The sequence below is a fragment of the Lycorma delicatula genome, chromosome 3 (genome assembly GCF_047948215.1).
Source record: "Lycorma delicatula isolate Av1 chromosome 3, ASM4794821v1, whole genome shotgun sequence".
NCBI lineage: Eukaryota > Metazoa > Arthropoda > Insecta > Hemiptera > Fulgoridae > Lycorma > Lycorma delicatula.
Window position 1 is genome coordinate 142,065,133 of NC_134457.1, and position 21,652 is coordinate 142,086,784.

General features: G+C 26.9%; 1 protein-coding gene across 8 annotated transcripts in view; it reads left to right on the plus strand.

Moving 5' to 3' along the window:
- The window catches only part of LOC142322063 (uncharacterized), a 516,135-nt gene that overhangs the window by 478,077 nt on the left and 16,406 nt on the right, over positions 1–21,652 (plus strand). For 7 of the 8 annotated variants that reach the window (XM_075360702.1, XM_075360700.1, XM_075360706.1 and 4 more), the window contains 6 exons: positions 5,002–5,206; positions 8,181–8,321; positions 12,370–12,484; positions 13,574–13,685; positions 15,221–15,343; positions 17,822–17,964. In XM_075360702.1, the coding sequence (XP_075216817.1) occupies positions 5,002–5,206; positions 8,181–8,321; positions 12,370–12,484; positions 13,574–13,685; positions 15,221–15,343; positions 17,822–17,964 (839 nt within the window). The remainder of the gene's footprint in view (positions 1–5,001; positions 5,207–8,180; positions 8,322–12,369; positions 12,485–13,573; positions 13,686–15,220; positions 15,344–17,821; positions 17,965–21,652) is intronic. The other variant, XM_075360708.1, reaches the window with a different exon arrangement.

Consider the following 21,652-nt stretch of genomic DNA (forward strand, 5'->3'; position numbering starts at 1 on the left):
TAATTTTTTTGTTCTCGATTAAAAATACATTGATATTTAAAGTCAAAGTTTTATGAATGGCTAACCTGATTTCATACCAGATCATTGCCTGACTATATTAATTGAATTCATAATATAATACATTATTATATGTTTTCTCTCAGAACTTATCACATTTTAAAAAATTCATTCTTGGGCAAACAGTCTTGAAAATTGTCTATTATGCTCAATCTCATTTCTTCTTAATTTATAATTTATTGATTATGATAATCTGATGTTATTTAAGTTTAATAATGTTCATATTATTATGAAACAGTTTTGATCATTCTTTTTGGAATGAAGTAAAGATGTATAATATTTTCTTTTTTTTTATTATTAGATAATGTATTTACTAAAGATGTAAAAAAAAACAAGTATATTGATTGGTATCATACTTGAATACAGTTATGATTAGATCTGAATTTATGCATTTTGATACATGTCCGGAAAGTGCCGTAACAATTCAACATACCACTTTTTTTACTGAAAGCTAATTAAAATGAGCTTTAATTTTGCAACAGTAATGATCATAGTAGAAATGTAGTGTGTTACATGTATTTTAACAGCAGTTAATGAAGACATACCTAATAATTTTAGATAATAATAATTATGTCATGTTAAATCATTAATGTCTTGTTGAAACATCAGCATTGATGACAGATATTTAGCAACGGCAATGTCTAAAGTATGAGATAAGAACTAGTTATTGTACTCATCTTGGTTTCTTTTATTTATATTTCATCCGACAATAATAGAACTATATGTAATATGTGGATATTATTTAGAAACTTAAACTATGAAAAGTAATAGAAATAAATAATTTTCCTTCAGTTGAACTAAATTGTATTGCTGATTATAACCATTCTGCAAAGTACTTCTGTTATTTCTCAGAAATTTTCTTTGGAGTTATTTTTATAAATAGTTCTTGGTTTTGTGATTACGATTTATTAATGAATGTGTAATCAATGAATTTTTTATTCTTTAAAAAAATATTTAATGCCAAAATGTAATACAAATTTTAAATATATACGAAGTGTTACATAATTTTTTTGTTCTTTTCTTTATTTCGGGCACCTACTATCAGGCTGTAAATCAATCACTGTTGAACAGTTGATTTTGCATCTTATCTTAAGCTGATCACTGGAAACTGTGTTGTTAATTAGCTCACAGTGACTAATTTATCCAGTAAAAGTAGGAAATATATTATTTTTAAGCATCTTTATTTTGACAATTTCAGCGGTAATTCAATCTTAATGGTGTGAATCTGTTAAAGCAGATTCACATCGTTTATTTTACATATTTTTACAAAAATGTAAAAAAATGTTTTTATTAACATGATAAATTAAGAATGCAAAAAACCACTTGAATAAAAATCCAATTATAATTTCTTTAATTTTGGATAAGTTACTGTATAATCTCCAAGAATGCCTCTGTTATCAATTTGGGGGTTTAGTTAATGAAATTATATCAGGAATGATTGGACTAACTGAAGAAGTCTGATTTGGAACTACAGTTGATCTGGTGTCTGTTATATGACATTGTAATTAGGAAAAAGATATATTTATATATATATATACATACATTATAAAGAAAGAAAATGAATAAGATTGAATGTAAAGGTTTGTAATGTTCTGAATTTTTTGCAAGACTATTTTAAGATTGTATTGTACAGTTTTTGAGGTATAAATGACCATACAATACTGTTATGTTAATTTTTTCTTTTTTGGGTTTTTTAAGTTTTTTTCTATAATTTTATTTTTTTGTTAGATAATAAATAATGAATGAAATAAATATTATTATGTAGTTAGAAAGGGAAGAATAAAATTATGATGTAACTTTTGGACAGAGTAAATATTAAAACATAAGTATATAGTAATTTTGATGACATAAACAGTAATTTTAATATTAGTTTACATCATTAGTTGTTCATTTAGTAATAAGCATTTATTTTCATTTTGTTAATAAAATTCTACCTACTTTGTTGATATACATGTATGATATACGTATAATTACTACAGAATATTATGTCAGAATATGGTATACTGTATTGTTTGTGATTTGATGTAACTGTAACTACAATAAAACAACCCCAGCTCCACATGAGTAATATTCATTGGTCTAGTATTATTATTTTTATTGTTGCACTGTGGTTCCAGCTGAAGTTATTATTATTTTAGCTGAAGTTATTATTTTTTCTTTTTAATTTAGATTAATTTTTATTTATAATTCGTTCAAAAGTGTTAGGATGTGGTATATTTAGAATATCTAAGTTATAAGTGTTACTGTGTCTGTGAACTGATGTGTGTTGATTTGAAGTGATTGATGATTGCCAATTATGTAATGATGATTTGCTTTTTGTTCATCGTAAATTTGTTTGAAGATGTGCCCAATTTGCCAGTATAGATCATTGTAAAGAAAGAACAGTTTAATTTATGTGTTCTTAGGATTTTAATGCTTGTAAGTTTGATGACTGTTCTGTCTATGATAGTTCAGTGAACTGTTCCCTCATGAACAGCACCTTACTCTTGAACCCTCATGAACTATTATGTTATTCTTATTTTTTATTTTTTTTAGGGCTTTTTTTAATGAAATAGATTATTTTTAGGAAAATGCATAAATGTAGTAGTCATTATTAGGAAATTAATATTATTTGATAAAAGATCTTTTAAGTTGTTAAGAGAAAATAATAGGTATTATTCAGTGTGACCCCTAATTTAAGGGGTAATTCAATTCTGATTCTAATAGCCATTTAAAGGAATAATCAAAGTAATAATTATTTTAATGGCTAATTCTAAGTGAAACATTTTCATTTAAACAGGATAGGTAGTTTTTTAGCTATAAAAATAACAATTTTTTTTTTCTTAATGAATGTGAAGATATACAATTTTAAATGTCCATAATTTGGAGTCTTGGAACCATCTTTCTTCTTGAAATAATCGCTGAGTTATTCAGTTATTCCGTTTTTTCGTTTCTTGTAAATGGTAGCCCACAAATTAAACTGTTATTCTAAGAAAAATTTTTTTCTGATTATTATTTACAAGATCATTTTGAAATTATGAAAAAATCTCTTACTAGCATTTTTTCATATTGTATTTGAAAAAACTCTAAAAAATGTCTTAACTTTCCCAACTATTAAAATGTATGTCAGGTCAGAATTGCCAAAGACTAAACATTCCAACAATTATTTTTTAAAAACCTCTGAAAACACCTGGATAACTTATATTGCCACATGAAAACAGATCTTGGTGTTTTTTTTTCTGATTGATTTAGGAAAAAACATAGATCAGCATTTATAATACATAATTTACCATACAAATAATTGATGAACTATTTGTGTGGTATGCCATCCTTCTATGTTGTTTATAGATGCAAAATAAATGATGAAAAATATTTATGATGTCAAAAATTAACGTAACAGAGTAAGTGATCAGCTCCCAACTTCTTTTGACTATTTTAACTATCTAATATTTCTGTAAAAAAGATCAATAAACTAACAGATAATTCTCTTTGGTTGATTGCATTTTTTAACACTTCGTGTAATTTATATGATATTGACACTACCATATAAAATTATTACCATAAAAATTATTATTTTATGGTAATAAAATTATTACCAAATTTAAATTATTATTAATATTGGACTGTGATATATAACTTCTTACATAAAGAATAATTAAATAAATTACATACACTATGAAAGAATTGGTAATTTTCTTATTACATTTCTATCAAACTCTCTACAAAAATAAGAGTGTTGTTCTTCTGATGTAAAATTAAAATAATAACAATAAATTTTTGTTAAGTTGGCTCCTGTTAGACTGAAAAACATTATCTCAAATTTCAGTAAAAAATGTTTTAATTCAGTGTATTTCAATTTTTGGATTTTTTATTTGTAAACTTCCTTCTGTGGATAAAACATATAAGGTCCAAATACTTTGTTTGCCCCTAAATTCAATGTCCTTTCAATTTACTTTTCATATGACATGACAGTTTTTGTTCCTATTTCCCAGTGATAGTTTGTGTAGTTTGTGTCCCAGTGATATTTGTGTACCAGAATGTGTTTATTCTGTACATTTAATGTTTTTCTATTTATTTGTGTATTCACCCTTTTCTAATTTTTTTTATTTTTTCAAGTCTTCGTTAATTTTATACAGTTGTAAAGCATATATTTTTTAAAGTTTTAATATTTTGAATATGTTTTATTATTTATTTTATGCACTTAGGTATAAAAAAAAGTGTTTTTATATTCAACTTTGAGGCATGTCAGATGTAATTCTTTAGTGACATGGGTTTACTTAGTAGTCTGGGAATATGGATTAATGTTTCTAAAAGGTGACAGCTCATGGTTGTAGTGTTGGATAGATTGAGGTGATGGAAGTAGGTGTTTTTATATGGTTTAAATAAATTTTAAAGTTGCTTTTTGTGACTTTTCCTTATGATGAAATGAGAATATTCAGGTATAACATTTAGTTTATCATATATGTTAGTATACATTATGTTAAAGTAAACATTCATATAATCAGTTTTAAGGTATTAATAAATACTTAAATTACTTTTTTATAAAACTTGGTGTAGTAAATCTTAAAAATTATTCTGCTTAATAATAATCATATCATAATTTATATTAATTGTTCTTATCCTGGTTCTAAATTAACTTTATAATATAACTTTATTGTTTTTAGGGAAAAAAGTCATTTTACTATCTTTGTGTAATTAAAGACCTTTGTCTTCCTCAAATTTATTAGATTAATGAAACATCATAACATTACACTTTCACACCGATTAACAATATGTATGTAACTGTGATTCTTTTGAAATTAGTATTAAAATATAAAGTCTGAAGTCCATTTAAAGTACACTTAGATTGCTACTTTCTCTATTCTATCAGACTGAATTCTTACTATTTATAATATTATTTTTACATATTATCTTTTTATATTTATAAATGATATATTTTATATTTTTATTGCAATTTGTTCACAGAATCACCTCATCGATATGTTGAATCAGAAGTAACAATACATTATCGAAGTCCAGTACGTTCAGAAGCAAAAGAAGCTTGGCCAGAAGAAGAATTAGCTCGAAGGCAAGCAGAAGCAATGCGTAGAATTTACCAAGAAGAACGAAGACGTAAATACCTTCAAGAACTTCAAGACATGTACAGTCGTAGGCATACTGATAATTTCATGTAAGCTTGTATTAATGTTTTTAATATTATTTATTACCAGTAATGAATATATAAAATGTATTATATAAAGGTACAACATTTATATCCTATACAGTTGAGTAAATAAATCATCTGTACTTACATCTGGCGTAACAGAAAATATACATAATGGAAAGAAAAAGATACATAATTGAAGAAAAACAAAAATTATTTTTTTATTATTTAAATTACAAAAAGAAATCATAGATAATTTGTGCATATAAGTATAATACCATGCATGAAATGTTTTACTTTCACGATATTAATAAACTGTGTGAGATAACCTTACAATTTTTATTCAACCAGACAGTTCCTTCTTAATTATTTTTTTTTTTTTAATTACATAACAGAATGTTTAATTCTGCTTGTACATCATTGTAATACTTTACCATTACCTATTTAAAATATCGATTTTTTTTTTAAATTTTAAGAGAAGATTTATTTTTATTTTTGTTACACTCCATATACTCTGTAAATTTCACCAAATGCATAGTTGTAATAAAAAAAAAAAAGAAAAGAAGATTTCATTAAAAATTAAATCTTTATGATTTAGAGGATATTAACTATTATTATTATTATTTGAATTGTGTTTTTATTATCTTATCGACATCGTAAATCTATTTCAATCATCAAAGTAAATTACAGTATTGAATTTATCTAGAAAATTGGATGTAATTTATCTAATGGATAGCCAGAAATATCTCATTTACAAATCATAAGAACAACTATTTTAAAATTAACTCATTTGTAAAGAAACTTATAAATTTAATAAGAAAAAAAAGGAAGGAGAACTAGACGATTAAAACTAACTTTACAGATTAATTTAATCATCAAATTCTTATCCTATCTTTAGAAACATGCAGTGCTTAAATGCATATTCTTACAAATAGATGTTTTTAATTTATCATTAACTGTTATCAACGTAATTAATCTTTTTAATTATTAAAACCACTCAGCTGTTATAGCCGTGAATTTGTTTTGATAAACAGACACATTTTGTTTTGTTGTTGAAAATTTTCAGTGATCAATATATTAATAAATATTGATTTAAAGTAACTATAATTAATTTCATTATTGCTAATTAAAAATTAATTTTTAAATTTAAAATTTTATTTTGATTTGGATATGAACACTATGGAAATAAGTATTGGCAAATAAAATTTGTCATAATTTAAAATTGAACTTTATTACATTATTTTGTAATTATTTGCTTTCACAATATTAACAAAGTTTGTGTTCATAAAATCTCCCTTCCATTGGTGTGAAGTGTATATCTACACCAGAATAAATCATATTTAAGTAATAAATAAATATTAACGATTAAATAAATAAATTTAAAAAAAATTTGAAAGTAAATACACGGTAGTTTTAGTTGAGCCATCAGCTTCATCGATTTTGCTTGTGTTGATTTCCAGCTATTACATTAATTACCTGATATTTAGTCAACAGTAAGTGCATAATTATAGTTGTGTAAAAAAATAATAAAAACACTATCTTAGTCATTATTCTATATAAAGATAATGAGAATTAGTGCAGAATTATATTTTTTCATACAAATTCATTTATAAAATCTTTATTTCATTCTTTATTATTCAGTTTATTAATAAAATGCTTTTACTCATACAATGGAAGTTAACTTTCATTTGATTAGATTAGATTAGGAATAGTAACAGTAGGCCGGGCTTTACCCGTTAGGCACCAGTAATTAGTTTTGCTTTTTATGCAATCCTTACGTAGGATACACAGCACTTTGAGAGTTCCAATGGTAAAAATAGCATTACCTTGATATTTTCTAGCAAAAAAACTCTTGCCTTGCTGGCTCTCAAGAGAGCTAACATGACTCTACAGCTGAAATTAGGACTACTAACCCAGCTCCATTGGTAATTAACCAAGAAAGAAGGAATAAAGGATAAGAAAAGAGATGTACGAGGAGAGCCTCTGATTCGGTTAATTGGGTAGTTTATGTTCACATTTAAGAGCTATGTTTGGACAAAATTTTACGTGTATAAGGTATTTTATGAAAGTAATATTATTAAGTGAAGGTATAAACATGATAAAACTTTTTCCAGGAATTAAATCCAGGTCTACCAGATTCAAAAGTAGCTTGCTGCCTATTCAAACTTAACTATACAACAATTGGCAAAGTTTTTATTTCTGTAAAACCATTAATGAGAAATTCTCTATCATTTAATGAAACAAGACACTAATTTAAAAATAAAGAATAATTTTTTTCTACTTTATTTTGGTTAATATTTCAATGTCACAAATTTTAAAAACCGATCAGTCTATTGTTTACTAATCATAAATTAAGTTTTTCTGTCATATTATTATATATATATGCTATATATCATAACTCAGGTATTTAAACTTGCAGTTCTTAAACATATTTGTTATTAGAAGTTAATCCTAGACCACTAATCATTATGCAGCAAACATTTCTACAAAATATGATTATGAAGGATGTTTGTAGGACTTAATTTTAATTAATAATAAGAATTTATTTATTCTATGTTATTTCTTTAACTAAATCTTTGCTTTGTCCTGGGTTCTGTAAATTTCAGTCTATACTACCATTTCAAAAATTTGCTTTTTAATGTTCAGTAAATAGTTGGAATACTTTTTTAAGTAATTATTTAATTTTATTTTGTTGGTTTGATATTTGTTTTATATCTGTACCATTGTTTTATATTAAATCATTATTAATTTAATAATTGGGATTTGGGGCTAATTATTTAATTTTTGCTTGTGTATTTCTGTAAAAGCTACAAAAGTATGACATTTAATATGACAAAATTAAAGAAATGTTCTCTAAAGTAGTTTGTTTCTAAAGTAGTTTTACACTTGAGGGTTAATAACTTTATATCAGAGTAATAAATGTTGTAAAGAATTTTAAACTGATAAATTTGATTAAAGGTAAAGATAAATTTGATTAACATTATATGTATGTTTTTTACAGCCCGTCCCAAAAGTCACCAATTCCTTTGAACCGGTATGATGACTTTTTGGATGATGTTAGCCCAACTAAACCTAGAGATCACACACCTGAACCTAAACTTGTTGCTAGAGCTTTATACAATTTTGTTGGACAATCATCAAGGTATGTAAATGAATTTGTTATTTTCTATTTTAAATTTAAAACCAGATGAAAACAAATTTTTTATTACCTGCATGAATATTTTATTGAAAATAGTTGTTTATAAAAAATGGTTTCTTAACAAAATGTTTTTAGAAACTTGTAACCAGTCGATAAAATACAATTTATAAGCATTCAGTTAAATGATATGTACAGTTAAATTGATGATAATTTTTTTAAAAATTACACTGGTCAACATAAAATTTGAAACTGAAAAAGAGCAGGTATATTGTATTTTATACGCTGAATCTTAATATGTATTCCAAAACAACCCATTACTTAATGTTTTTAAGTTACAATTCCTTAAATTTATTGCTACATCATTTGAGAAACACATAATACAAATAAGTTAGTACGTCTGTATGTTTGTTTATTCATATCTCGTTTGTATTGTGATGCATGGTATTTGATACATAACAGTTGAATAATGTTATTTCATGTCAAGCCAGATGTGTATAGACATATCAGTGAGTCAAGAAATAAGTAATTCAGCGTGATGAAATTTTCTTCAGTGTGAGTTCAGCTTTTGGTATGACTTCCTGTGTTCTTTAGTTGTGGTAGTGGTTGTATCATACATGTATTATAAAAATTGTTTCATAAGTGATGTCATACATTTAGTGAAGGATTTTTATGACAGAATAACTTTTGGTATTATTTTATTGAACATAAGATTTGTTAAGTTGTGTGTGTGTTTCACACTGTGTTTTATTGCATTCAGTGGTGAAACAGTTTTATGAAGTAATTAAGTATTTATAAATTAAAACTTAATTATTTTTATAATTAAGTAAGTATTTCTATAATATTTCAATTTACTTTCAATCATTGAAACATTTTGAATTTTACAATGAATAAAAATTGGGCTTCTAAAAATTCTCCAAATATTTTTTGTTATGTTTGTGAAGAATTCACCACAAAAAGTCAACAAAAACCAGTATTGAATCTGCTGAGAACTGCTTACAAACATTATTTTGACTGTCCCCTAGGAAACCAAGATAAATCCTGTGTTCCACATTTAGCATACATCAAGTGCTACGTTAAACTAACCCAATGGTTAAAAGAAAAAAAAGAGCATCTGCCTTTTGGCATACCAATGATTTGAGAAGAGCCTACTAACCATTATAATGACTGCTGTTTTTGCTTAACAAATGTTACTGGTTTCTATTCAAACAATAAAAGCAGTATTGCATACCCAATTTTTCATTCAGCTATGAGTTCAGTACTTCATGGTGTTGTTTTACCGATTCTGATTGCTCCAACTTCTTGGAAAGAAATTTTTGTTTTCCTAGATACTCAACTGATGAATTCCCAACTTCAGTAAATATTAATTACATTCCAGAAGAATCAAATACTGAATCTCACCCCATCACACAAGCAGAACTGAGTGATCTAATTCATGACGTTTATTTGTTGAAACAACTTGCAGAACTTCTAAGTTTACGTCTTAAAGAATGAAATTTATTAAACAAGGATACTAAAATTTCAGTATATAGAAATCTAAACAAAAATTTACTGAAATAATTTAGAAGAGATGGTTTAATTTGTTCCTGTCATGATGTTAGGGGGCTAATGTCTGAACTGCAATATGAAACTTAATTGAATATGTTATTCATGATTGGCATTTATTTATAGATTCATTAAAAAGAAGCTTAAAGGCAGAGTTGTTGCATAACTCAAATAAGTTTTCTTCTCTACCAGTAGCACGTGCTGTAGGAATGAAAGAAACACAGGAAAAACATCAGAAATTTTAAAAGCTGTTAAGTATGATGAACACTCTTGGTGAACATTGCCTACCTGAAAGTGACAGGGCTTCTAGTTGGTCTCCAGAGTGGCTTTACAAAATATATGTGCTACTTGTGATTGTGGGATAGTCAGGCTACAGATAAACACTACACAGTTAAAGACTAGCCAAAAAGAAATCAGTTTACCCCAGGAAAGGAAAATGTTATCAATTATCCCCTTGTCAAAATAGATTGTATTATTTTACCACCTCTGCACATAAAACTAGTATTAGATAAAGATGGAGACAGCTTTTCATTTTGTAAAAGCATTAGATAAAGATGGAGACAGCTTTAAATATTTAGCTGAGGTTTTTTCACAATTAAGTGAAGCCAATTTAAAAGATGGGATTTTTGTTGGGCCACAAATAAGAAAATTAATTCATGAAAATATATTTGATACCTAACTGAATCCTAAAGAACTAGCAGCATGGAAGTTATTCAAAGATGTTGTTACTGGTTTTCTTGGAAGCAAAAAAGCTGATAACCATTATCAGCTTATAAATGAACTCTTAGTGAACTACAAAAATTTAGGCTGCAGATTGTCATTTAAAATTAATTTTTTACACACTCATTTGGACTTTTCCCCTTTAAACTTGGGTGACATCAGCGATGAACAAGGAGAAAGGTTCCACAAAGATATATTGCAGATGGAACAACGTTACAACGCAGATGGGATGAATCTATGATGAATGACTGCTGCTGGATGATAAAAAGAGAAGACTTCACTGAACACAAAAGGAAAATAAGAAAAAATAAATTTAGATAAACATAAATGTCTGCAAAATAAAGACAGGAATTTCAATTGTAATTATTATTTTTGTATTCTATTATTTCAGAAGTTTCTCAGTATTTTAAAGGATCATAATAAAAATCTGAAGGTGATGAAGAAAAACTGATTTCATTTTAAGATTTAGCATAAAAAAATACATTCTAATTCATCTACTTTTATCTCAGTTTCAAATTATTATATTTTTTTTTTTTGACCTGTGTTATTGTTGCAAATTAATGACATTTATCTTGCTTAAAAGTTAAGATTTTTGAACAGAAATTAAAATGAAGTCAAGTAACCACACCAAAGATGTTTCAGTTTTATTAGTTTAGTTTACTTAGAACAAACCATAATATTTTACGAAAAAAGAGTAAACATATGAATATTTTTGTAGTATACTTTTATGTAATTGTTATTAATATTGTTATTTATTATTAAAAATTAACTCTTTTTTTACGTCTTCAGAATAAGTTTTCTCAGCGTTTTATATTCTTTTTCCTACTTTAGTGTATCCAAACAGCACCATATGCAATAATAAAGTTGTTCCGTTGATTTTCATGTACTACCCATTCTACTAAGTGGTTTTTACATTAAGCTCAACACTCATTGCCTGCCTGAACAAGGCAATTTTTTTTAATGTCTTAGTTTTTTTTTTGCTAATCATGAATAACTTTTTTTACTATACTGTTCATACTTAATATAGAAATTACTACTTTTAACAAGTAAGAAGAATAATTTCACATGAATTCATAAATTTTACCACATTCACTGTTAAATAATTTGATCTACTACTCTAAAAACAAATAATAAAGAAGTGAATGAATAAAAGAGCTAAAAATTAACAACATATCTATTGGTTTAAAAATCTGGTCTATTGGTTAAAAATGACTAAAAATATATGAGGTGTGGTCACAAATAAATTAAAATTAAAAAATAAATACCTGAATATGATGGCATGTTGTTATCTATTTAACCCTCTCACAGTGTCACATGAGATATTACTGTTCTTAGTTTATGGTGGCTAGATTGAGGTTATGTTGATGGTAAGAGCATTTTTATTGATAAAAAAGGTGGAGGATATTGAAGAACAATGTATGTATGTTACATTTTTTTCTAAATTGGGAAATTTGGCTTTTCATAATAGAGCTGTACAATGTTAATCTCAGCTAAACTACAGTATACCTCTACCACAATATTTATAAACTGTTACTGTATATTCTTATAGTAGTGTACAGTCTTATAGTAGTAGATAACAGTCTTTTCCTGGAGAAACTAAAACAGTGTAAGATAATCAACCCATCCTGTCTAGGTAGCTCTAATGCCCAATCTGTTATTGACATTTCCATAGTTGGGCTATGAAATTCTAACATCAGATGAGCTACTGCATACTATTATCACAAACTCTCTAATATTTATGAGTTGTTAATAATTTTCTTATATTTACTTTTTAAAATTATTTTTTCAGAGAATTAACTTTCCGTCGAGGTGATGTAATATTTGTTCGACGACAGATTGATAAAAACTGGTATGAAGGGGAACATAATGCAATGATTGGTCTTTTCCCAATAAACTATGTTGAGGTATAGTATACATGTTTACAATTCATATTTATTTACATCTTAAAATTAATTACGAATGTTATATAATTCATTATTTAACATCCTTTTTAAAATACATCTTATAAATTATACAATAGTTACCAAAACTTTTAAAAAACTTAATTGAGAAACCTATTATTTTTATCAGGTTTAACTGTTGCAATTACTTTTTCTCCTGTTCATTGACCTGTAGCAGTAACATGTAATTAGAGACATTGGATGTAATTTAATTTGCATTTTTCTGCTTGCCCTCTAATACTTCAATTTTCTACTTCTCACTACCACCCTAGTGCAACATTCTTAAGAATTATCTGGAATGGTTGGCCACATCTGTGCTTATTTTTATCACAGTTTAAAAACTATGAACTCCTATGCTTGTTATAATTTTAAATAGGTGTAATTTATAATTCTCTTTCAAATAAGGAGGTAATTTTTTATTTCCTGCAGTAAATTAATTTTTACTTCATATTTTTATTTTTTATTTCAATGGTCTGTTGTAAGTTGCATGTGGTCTATAGTTTTGCAATCACCAATACATCTGGAATAAACATGGAAATAATCTGGACCAAAAACATTTTGGCCCAGTTAAGGCAAGAACTACACCAGAAGTTATTTTTGAAATTAAATTAACATGACCTTACAAATCAACCTATATGCAGACTTCAAATCTATAACATTAAAATGTTCCTGGAAAATTAGTTCAAAAAAACAAATAATATTTGTTATAAAAATATTAATTCAAAATTACGCATAGTCAAATTTCTGTATAACATTTTAAAAAACATATTTTTTATTAATGTTTTGCTCAAATAATATATTATTGTTTTTGTTGAATATATAATCTTATTTTTAATATATTTGATGTGAAAAAGATTAATAAGCTGCATTACCTTCTTTTTAAAAGTCACTTTGATATATATGTAATAATGCAATCAAATTGTTTTAAGAGCAGCATGTGGTTATTGGGATAACACTATTAACGCTGATTATTGTATGAAAATAATTGTATATTGTAGCATTATTTTATAAAATAAAGTAAGTTTTACCTTAACAAAAAATGTTATTTTTCAGATTATACCGTATGACGGTATTCGTACTACTCCAAAAAGACCTAGTGAAGGACAGGCTAGAGCAAAATTTAACTTCCAAGCTCAAACTCAGTTGGAGTTGTCTCTAGTCAAAGGTATTATTTACATTTTCATCTTGCATTAATTATTCTTAGTTACAATTTATAAGAAATGTATTCTACTAAACTGGTTAAAAGATTTATTTTGTAAACTAAATAGTATGAGTCCACCTATTAGTTTGTTCCATAGTTACTAGCAAGTTATCAACTAGCCATTATGTGTAGTCATTTAACAGAAAATAGAATCTCTGTAGTTGATTGCATGAATAGTATACCAGATAGTGCCATAGGCAAACTGGCTCTACAAATCCCAGCATTCTCAAGTTGAATCTAGTAGACTTAGAACTAAACCCACACAGAATCAAAAATTGTGAAGAAGGGTTTAAGAATAAGAAAAGTGGTCACTGTGTAGTTAACTTCTTTTTTAGCATTACTTGGACACAATCTATATGATACTATAACTGCTTTTTAATGTTTCATTGGCCTTAATGAGGTTACCCCTCATTAAGACTATTTAATTAAGAAATGTTAATGAAGTTTAATCTTAGGGCAATTATCGTGGAAAAAAAGTTGAAAGGTATTGAAGAGGGACATGTATATTAAATTTTGTTCTAAATTGGCAAATTTTAATTACATTGTGGGGTTATGCAATAGTAACACCAGTTGAGGTGACTGAAGCACTACCGTAAAATCTCTAATATTTATAAATTGTTAATTTATTATAGTAGTAAATATTCCTGTACTTAGCAGAAGAATTGTATATAAAGGATTGTATCTTGACAAAAGGGATACATTAATTTGTTGCTTTTCAAACCAGTCATTGTGATGGTTTTAACACATATAAAGCACCTATGATACAAAAGACACTTGTCAGGCAGTTTTCTTTGGAAATAATGATATTTGTTATACAACCATTTCTGTGATTAACAGAGTGAAGTTAACACGTCTAGAGCAGAAAACTTTCTGCATTTTGGTGAACTTGTCATGCCATTGTGAATCAATATGTTTTGGTCTGTGAAAAATCAGTTTTCTCCTCTCTTTCCTTGGTTTCCTTGATGTCTTAAGAATGACTATACCTATTTCAGAATGACTTACATCTAATATCAAGTTGCCCACAATCTATTTTTGTTGTGGCATCTAACATAATTACACACAGTAGAAAAAAATGACAATTTTCTTATGGAAGAACCACGCTATGAAACAAGCTTACTATGAGGTTCAAGGCATTCCTTATCTGCTTAAACAGCTGATGTCCAACCTCCCACAATCCCATGAAAGATTAGGGCTATCATCAGAGATAATTACTAAAGATATATGGGTGTTAATTATAATTATATGTACATATAATTACTTATATGGGTGTTGGATTCTTTTTGCAATATTTACAATCACTGGTTTCTAACTTGTAGGAAGAGGATTGCTATCTGGTACTGTTTTCAGAATTCAGCAAATTGTGTTAATACTGTATGTGATTAACTCCTAAACCATGAACTTCAAAAAGCTGGAAAAAATAAAACATAATCATAAAATGTCATGATTAAATTCAAATGTTGTTATTTTATTTATATTATTTTTTCCATTTTATATTAAAGGAGAGCTTGTTGTATTAACAAGAAGAGTTGATGACAACTGGTTTGAAGGCAAAATTGGTAACAGAAAGGGGATATTTCCTGTATCTTACGTAGAAGTTCTTGTTGAACCTGGTGATCGAACAGGTATTAACATTTTTTTTTTAAATCTTATAATTTTTAAAGTATTTATTGATTGTATTTGTACTGCTTAAATTATTTAAAAAACAATATGATTGAATTTGTTCATTGTGTATTCTAGTGTTATCTCATAAATCTCATGTACATGTCATTTCTATACACGCGTGCACACACACACATACATACACACACACACACACACACATATAGAAATATATATATGTTTACACATTATAATAATTTATAACTTTAAATTTGTTTTCTTTTTACTAGGCTTTAGTAACCATTAAAAACTTTCTTAACATCAATAAAGAACTACTATAAACATCGTTTCTTTAAACAAATGTAATATTTTCTTATTTTTATCTACATTTTAACATTGCGCACAACATTAAAAATATTAAGATAACAGGGTTTGATTTCATATCTTGCAAGCCATAAAACAAGAAAATTCCATTTACTGGTAATGCAATTTCAGGATATTGGGTATTAATAAAACTACAACTTTAGTAATGTGTTTCTTGGAGCCAAAGAAAAGGACTCTCTTTTTCTTTAAAACTAACAAATTACAATAAAATGTTCAGCTTGATACTAATAGTTTTCTGATATCTTTAAAGATAAAATTTCCTTAAACTAAAATAGGAAAGGAATGACTCATTCTTTAACTACATTTAAAAATATATTATTGGTAATAACTGAAATAATTTATTGAGAATAATCATTTTAGTTTTGTTTTGGTTACAAACTGCTTGAATTTTCTTTTTATTATTCACTAAGAGTAAATTTATATTAATTATAAAAATTTAGTTATTTTCTGTATAGATTTTTAATCAGATTATTTTTGAGTAAATAACCCTGATTTTTATTTTTTTAAATTATAATTTTGAAATCCTGACATTGTACGTGGTATTTTATCTTTGTGCTGTATTTATGAAAACATCGTAGTGTTCATTAAATATAATAATTTTTTATTTATTTCTAATAATATTAGTCAACAAATTTCATTTATCTTTTACTTGGCTGTGATGCCAGTAACAAAACGATTTTGTAATTGTGTATACTTATGTGTAATTTTTCTTGGTGTTAACTTTCTTTGGTTTCAAGTAAATGATACAATTTACTGTATCAGATGTTTTTCAGGTTAATATATTTAATAAAATCAGATTTTTAATACTTTTATTATTAATGAGAATTATAAAATTAAGAGTAGAGTAATAATGAGTACAATATCTTTGTATATGTAACCCTAAAAGAATCATCCAGAACGTGCAAAATGTGCATATAACACATAAAACCAAGATGGCCACATGCTTGAACATATGAAATTTATAAGCGTACTAAGTTGGACTAAAACAACAGGTGTTAAACAAACTCAACATATTTGCCAATATTCTATTTCAATATTCTACAGAGTTCTTTTTAACCTTTTTATGACATATGACATTAATAACATTATTATCAGTATTGTAATGCCATTGATGAAAGTGTTGATATCTGGCTACAAAAATAAAAATTTCCTTGTTATTTAAGAATAAATAATTTTAATATTTAAGTGTTTTAAAATGTTACCATGTTTCAACATATTGTTCAATAAATATAACATTACTTATAAATTCCTGACTTGTAAATGATTAAGGCTGTTATAGGGTTATTGAAAACAGAAATACAAGAATATTATGATCATGATTTTAGTGACATAATTATAGTTAATGGTTTCTGGCAAAATCTGGCTAACACATAATGCATATGTAACACGTAGCAGGAAAACTGTTTTTTTATATTGGACTAGGAAAAAGGCAGACAGCCCGCTATGAAAATTTAACACATGGTTTAAGTTTCATTACACATGATTTTGTTAAATGTTTTTGCTAATTTTAGTTAAATAACATTCATGAATTTAGCATACTAACAACAACAAAAACTCTTCCAACAAAAAGCTTTAAAATCCTGACCATTTTTAGCACAGCTCTAATCCCAATGTTTTCCTTTTCTATCTCCAAAACGTAATATAATTTTAGATAAATCGTTTGTATCAAGAAGTATAAATCATTTAAACTAATGAAACGTTTGTACGCTGTGTGCAGCTGCCTGGCGCACTACCATTGGTCCACTCTGCATCAATAGCAACTAAAAAAATGTGAACATGTACAATAAACAAAGAAACCCATGCACCATCCTTTTTTATCAGAAAGAAAATATCTCCTTTATTGTTGTAAATGGTTAAAAAGACAATTGAATAGTAGTTATATAGTTATTTATTTACTTTTAAGAGTTTACTTAGTATATTACATATTATAAAAGTATGTGTAACCATTTTTTTTTTTTTTTAATTTCCTTTTAATATGTTTTTAATACTGCAGTATTTTACGTTTTATTACTCTAGTAAATTTGTAGTAAAATGTATTTTATCATCATTGTGTATTATCTGTATAACTATTCTGCTTATCTAACACTAAAAAGAAGTTTTGTATGAATGTGTCTTAGTGAGCCCGGTGAGACCAACTACACCAGCTTCAAATAAACCAGTCGCCTCACCTGCTGCGCACTCATTAATGTTGAATGGTGCTAAAAATTCACTGAGTCATCATCATTATACGCCACCACCTCCTGTCAGCTACACTTCCCTGGTACCTAAGTTAATTCATTTTTAGTAAAATATATGTTTAAATTCAATGTGATCATTCTTAAATGAATTTTTACTCTCAGTTTTTTTTGTTGTTTCAGTTTTAAGTTAAACATCACACAAAACTTAAACATCACAAACATGTTCTTTAATCATTATTATTTATAATTTACTGTATTATTTTAATAACTGAGTGGTCTTAATTGTACATTTGTATTCCATTCTGTGTCAAATACATATTTCTTTGGATTGATTTTTTTATCATTAAACTACTTTTTTTATTACTTTATTTTTCCTTATAAAAAAATGAACTTCTGTTAATTAAGAAAAAAATTTGTTAATTAATTTGGCTAATTTATAAAAAAAAATCTCATCTCTTATAAAAAAAATGTAGTGTTGATATTAAGCATAATAAAGGATTTGATAAAAATCATTATTGAAGAAGAATAAACTTACCTTACATTCCTTATTGTCATGTATTAATTGTTAACTAAAAAAAAAATTGAGTCAAAATATTCATTGCAATTCACTATATATTAACATACAACACATTACATATTTATATCTTTATCAAGAAAATAACGAGAATTTTCACTTTCATCAAAAATAATTTAATTATTCTTCTCTATTTATATTGTCCCCTTCAAACTAGTTCTCCAGAGATATGACACCTGTATGCCAGCATTTTTTTCAATCTCATAACTTTTTTGGAAGCATATTTTTATATACACTTAACTTTGCTTAGCGATTTCTTTTCTTTATTTCATCTATTGTCTCAAATCATTGTTCTTAAATGTTCTCTTTATCAGCGGGAACAAGGAATAGTTGCAGAGCATCATGTCTAGAGAATATAGATGCTGCAGCATCAGTTTGTTGTTATTTTTGGCTAAATAATTACAAATTAATAATAAAGTATGAGCTGGAGCTTTTTTCTTTGAATTACCTCATATAAATAGATTGAAACTGCTAAGTAATACTGTTTGTTGACTGTACATCCTTGTGCTAAAAATTCCTAATGAATGATTCCTTGGTAATAAATGAAAAGAAAGAGTAAGGAGAGCCTTAACATTCAATTGAAGTTAGTTTTCCAGGAAGATTCCATTGGTATGGTTGGACCTTCACGTCAATATCATAACTGTATACACTCAACATTTCATCATCTGTTATGCCCTATTTGAGTAAGAATAAATCATCAACAGTGTTAGCCAACAGTTGTTCTGCAATGTTTTTGTGATATGATTTTGTTGAAAATTCAACAGTTTTGAAAGAAACTTTGCTGTTACTTGTTTCATGCTCAAAATGTCTGTCAAAATTCTTTTACATGAGCTATGAAAGAAATCCATCTCTTCAGCAACTTCTCCAATTGTGATCGGAAGATTATTGATCACAATATCTTTCATTTTTTTCAATATTTTCATTGGTTATTGATGTATTAGAACATCCAACCCTTTTGTTATCTTCTACAACCTCCTTTAAACCATTTGTAGCACTTATAAAACGTTGGTGTCTACATAACTTCCTCACCAAAGGTTTTTTCTAGTATTTTTAACACTTCACTCCACTTATTCCATTTTTAATGCAAAATTTAATTCAAATTCTTTTTTTTGTTTTTTTTAAACAAAATAAATACACTTGTAACAAAGTATGTCCTGATGACTTGGCTGAAACTTTTGAAGTAAATGACTAATATGGCTGAAGATATTGACATACATTATAGACAATGTTCCCATCACTTGGAAAGACTTGCTAATCAAAAAGACAACATAATAGAAAAATACAAAGATAAGATTAGGACAGGTAACATTTTCTAATTTTTTTAAAGGCTGATTTAAGAAGAAAAGCGAATAATTTTGGAACTGATTCTAGAGCTTTAAATAAGGAAAAAAAGATCATAACAAACATATGTTGGAAAATGCTTTGTTGCTGAGGTACAACTAGTGAAAAATTTCACGTGGATTTCAGTTCCCCTGGTGAAATGAGATCATACTGAGATTTTAAGATGTTATATAAGGGGTAAACTTGATGGTTTCTTATGTTTCTTAACCTGCGAAAAATGAATAAAACAGGTCATTGACTGATTTCCTGTAGTTTTCATGATATTCAGTGTAAACAGAAAAATTTTTTGATGAAAGACATGTCTTTTTAGGTTTGAAGTACAATAATGTTTTTAAATAATTAATAAATGCATAAATTTTATTATCGTAATTTGTAGAATATTTAATTCTAGGAAAATTGATGTAATAAAGTCTATGAAAAACAAAAAAAATATACACTTTATTATTACAAACTTAACAAAAAAATGTTATGAATTTGTAAAAAAAATAAAAATAGCTGTTTTTAGTACAATAAATTTAGACCTTTGAAAAATTAGGAAGGCAATACTGACTTTATGCTTTAATTTGAATACTACTGATTGTTGTTGTAAAATTGTGGTAATAATAAACGTTAGGTGGTTTAATTGTTTTTGACATAATTTGATTGTGTTTGTTCATTTCTGAGAATCAAGTTATGTAGTAGTTTTGTATTTCTTGTTCTCTGAACTGTACTTACATTTTTTTAATTTAATCTGAATTTAAAAAAGTGAAATTCAATTTTGAACTCTTTGAAAAATGCCATGCCTCTTCACTCATCCCGAATATGCTGATATGATTACTATGTATGGGTTTGTAATGGAATTGCTTGCTTGGGTGGGTTAACAATAATTACCACTTAATTCCATTCATACTTTTTCGGATGAAGCTACTGTACTTTTACTAGTAATGGCATAAACAGCATAGAATTCACATTGGTGGTTTGAAGAAAACCCACATGTAATCGAATCAAATTTCTAGCAACAAATTTCAGTGCATGTCAGGGATGGCATGATCAACAACCAATTATTAGGACCTTTCATATTAGAACAACGTGTCACAGGGAGAAATATCTGGAATTTCTTGCAGTGCTTGAACATTTCTCATTAGTGAAATGAATTGAAATCTACTATCAACTTGATGGAACACATTTCATGAATGAAATAACATAGTTCTTGGATGAAAAATTTACTGGTAAATGGATTGACATAAAAGGTCAATAAATTGCCCACTTAGATCAACAAACCTTACTGTCGTAGATTACTGTTTATGAAAATGGATGAAATGCGAAATGTACAAGTAAACAGTAGACATACATGATGAACTGATTGCTCGCATTCTCAATGCTGTTGCCATCATCAAGAACATGAAAAAAGCATTAAGTAGGTGAAAGAAGATATAAGAAAAAGAGTTGAAAAGTGCATCGATGTCAGTGGTGGAATTTTCAAACATTTATTGTAAATTAATACAGTATAAACCAGAGCGAGTATTTTTTACTTTCTTGTATGAAGTAAAGGAGGTATTGTGATTGTGAAAAATTTCAGTTTTAAGATTTCAATGGAAATATACATTTTGACCACCCCTGAATCCATTTTGTCTAGTTTCGGTGTGATCTGTACTTACATACGTATGTATCTCACATAACTCAAAAATGATTAGCTGTAGGATGATGAAATTTTGGATTTAGGACTGTTGTAACATCTAGTTGTACACTTCCCCTTTTGATTGCAATTGACTTAACTAAAAGTGACCAAAAAAGCCCAAAATCCAAATACTTTGAATTTTGGTCTTTTTCTTAACTACAGTAATAAGTCTTCATTGAGAGCTTTTCAACGATATATC